At 37.3% G+C, this 2,985-nt stretch overlaps 1 protein-coding gene across 1 annotated transcript; it reads right to left on the bottom strand.

Annotated features, from left to right (window-relative positions):
• Positions 1-542: 542 nt before the first annotated feature.
• LOC130680186 (olfactory receptor 5V1-like) lies at positions 543-1,214 on the bottom strand. The gene has a single exon (XM_057490463.1). It carries the CDS (start codon positions 1,212-1,214, stop codon positions 543-545), a length of 672 nt encoding a protein of 223 aa, XP_057346446.1.
• Between the last annotated feature and the right edge of the window lie 1,771 nt (positions 1,215-2,985).

Raw genomic sequence — 2,985 nt, 5'->3', positions numbered from 1 at the left:
ATAATTTTATGGAGAGAGTACAGGCATTCAATCACATGAGGAAAAGAAGAAAAACAAAGATCTGTGAATAGACATTTAGATATAGATGTGTAGGTAGATATAAAAATAGATAGTATAGGTTTAACTATGGATATGGATATGGCTATGAACATAAATTCTGATTACCTTAAAAGATAGGCTCTGTTTATCCTTATATTACTGTAACGAGTATTCTCTGCTACTCATGAAAAGGTTTATTTTGGGGTGATATACTTTAAGTTCCCTTTGGATTGAGATACAACATATGCATATATAGATATGTAGGATGCAGATAAACTAAAATCATGTGTATGTTTGCATGTTTATAAATTTCAGTGTGCATAAGTGCATTCTATTTGTCAAATAAAATTATTGTCTATGAATTCTCCTTATAAATGTGTCCTAAAATGAGTACGGACTTTTTCTGTTTTACTCTTACACTCACTGTAAACATGCTCAATGACATAAGACCCTGCTGAGTGCCCCTTTCACCTCTGTGTTCCTCAAGCTGTAGATCATGGGGTTTAGCATTGGGGTGATAACCCCGTAGAGCATGGCGATGAGTCTGTCCCTGTCTGAGGAGTGGTGACTTGAAGAGGGATGAATGTAGGTGAAGATGGCTGTGCCATAAAACAAACAGACCACCAGGAGGTGGGAGGCACATGTGGAGAAGGCTTTGTGCTTCCCTTCCACCGACTGGATCTTAGGATGGTGGATATGATGTAAATATAAGAGATGAAGGTGGTTAGGAAGGCACCAGTTCCCGAGACACCTCCTGCCACTAAAACAAACATTTCTGCCATGTAGGTGGATGAGCCGGAGAGGGCCACCAGTGGGAGGTCGTCACAGTAGTACTGGTTAACCTGATTGGACTTGCAGAAAAACAGGCAGAAGGTGGACACTGTGTGGAGGAGGGAATCGAGAAACCCTGCTGCCAGCTGGGCACAGCGAGCCTTTGTCATGATGAGGGTGTAATGGAGGGGGAAGCAGATGGCCACATACCGTGACACATAAGCCATGACAGCGAGAAGGAAGACCTCAGTCTCCGGCAGGGCCAACAGGAAATAAAGCTGCAAAGCACAGCCCAGGAAGGAAATGCTGTGATTCCCAGTCAGGAGGTTGTCCAGCATCTTGGGGATAGTAGCTGAAGGGCAGAATATGTCTAAGAGGGACAGACTGGCCAGAAAGTAATACATGGTGTGTGCAGCTTCTTCTCCATCCAGATGGCCAAGAGAATGGCCCCGTTTCCCACCAAGGTGACCTGGTAGGTGATGACAAAGACCACAAAGAGAGGATAGTGCACCTCGGGGAGGTCAGAGAGCCCCGTGAGGATAAAGTGAGTCACGGGGATGAGATTGTAGCCATCCACATCCTCTCTCCACGGGGTCTCTCTGGAGGGAAGGAAGGCAAAAAATGGGTTAGAGAAAAAAGCCAAGGGGACTATTGATTAGAAATTTGGCAAGTCATTGTGTGTGGTTGGTGATGAATATGTTACTTATATTTTAATTAAAGATTCCATTTATTAGAAATGTTGTTAAAAATATCTGACCTCATGCTCTTGCTTGGAATACTCATCCTCAGTTCCTTACCATGAGGAAACCCTCTGAGACTTTAAAGAGATGTTTAAAAATTCACCTCCTCATTAACACCATTGTGGACCTTTCACTACCATTTGAAGTTTCACAACTCAGTGATATAGCTGTTTTGGATTCTTGAAACTGATGGGAATTTACCTTATTTTGCTTTTATTATTTCAATGTTTACAATTTTATGCACTATCTCAATTCTAAGTATCTCAAAGGCAGTAGCTATATATTTTAAAATGTATGTAATTTTGGGGGGATATTGTTCATGTACAACATTATATTGGTTTCAGATGTACAACAAACATAGTGACTCAGTACTTACCCACATTCCCAGCAAGTCTTGCCATGGTCCATGTACACCCCGCTACCAACCACCATATTACAGTGTTATCTTTTATAAACCTTTTTCTTCTTTTCCATTCCTATGCCCAATTCATTTTATAACTTGAAGTCTGTACCTCTTTATCTGTCACCTTTTCAACCATCTTCACACCCCCATTTTACTTTATGTACAAAAAAACAAACAATAAAAATCAAATACATGGTAAATAATTTTAATAAATTTTATCAATGAACATACAATAAAAGAGTAATTTACTTTTTTTATAGGTGCAGAAGAATAAATGGTGCATCTCCTGGTTAGACAAATTGTCTCTGTTGTTAAGAATAAACATGGAAATCCTTTTTATAATAGAATCACAATAATTTAAGAATGAATTTTAACAGTTGTTCTCCAGAATTAGTATAGTTTGATAAATTTATGTTGCATACAAAGTATAAACTAAACAAGCTAGAAAACAGGAACAGACTCATAAACACAGAGAACAGCCTGCTGGTTACCATGGACAGGGGCAAATGAAATAGGTGCATTAGATAAAGGATTACAAATTTCAATGTATTAAATAATTTAGTCACAGGGATGGAAGTACAACATAGGTAATAGAAATAATAATATTGTAATGTATTTTTGGTGACATATAATCACTACACATCATGATGAGCATTTGGTAATGTATACAATTATTGGATCACTTTGTTGTTCATCTGAAACCAACATAATATTGTATATCATCTATTTCAATTAAAAATTTTAAAGAATAAAGGACAAATAAAATGTTTGATAGTGCCTAAGTATGAAGAAAATTAGAAACAAGTATATTTACATGATACTCAGTTCCCATTCTCCTTAAAATAAATATTTCAACATGTGTCTAATTGTTCAAAGAAATATGAGATCACAAAAATTAGGTGTGATGGAAGCTCTTAGCCATTGTAACTCCTTTAAATTTTAAATTACATTTGTGTGTATTTTAAGTCCTCATAATCATGTTCAAAACTATTTATAAAAGCAACCTAGCTGAAGGTCTAAAAATCAGTACTT

This window comes from Manis pentadactyla, chromosome 13 (assembly GCF_030020395.1).
Source record: "Manis pentadactyla isolate mManPen7 chromosome 13, mManPen7.hap1, whole genome shotgun sequence".
In the NCBI taxonomy this organism is placed as follows: Eukaryota; Metazoa; Chordata; class Mammalia; order Pholidota; family Manidae; genus Manis; species Manis pentadactyla.
The sequence above is the reverse complement of the archived record's forward strand: the minus strand, read 5'-3'. Positions and strand labels throughout refer to the sequence as shown.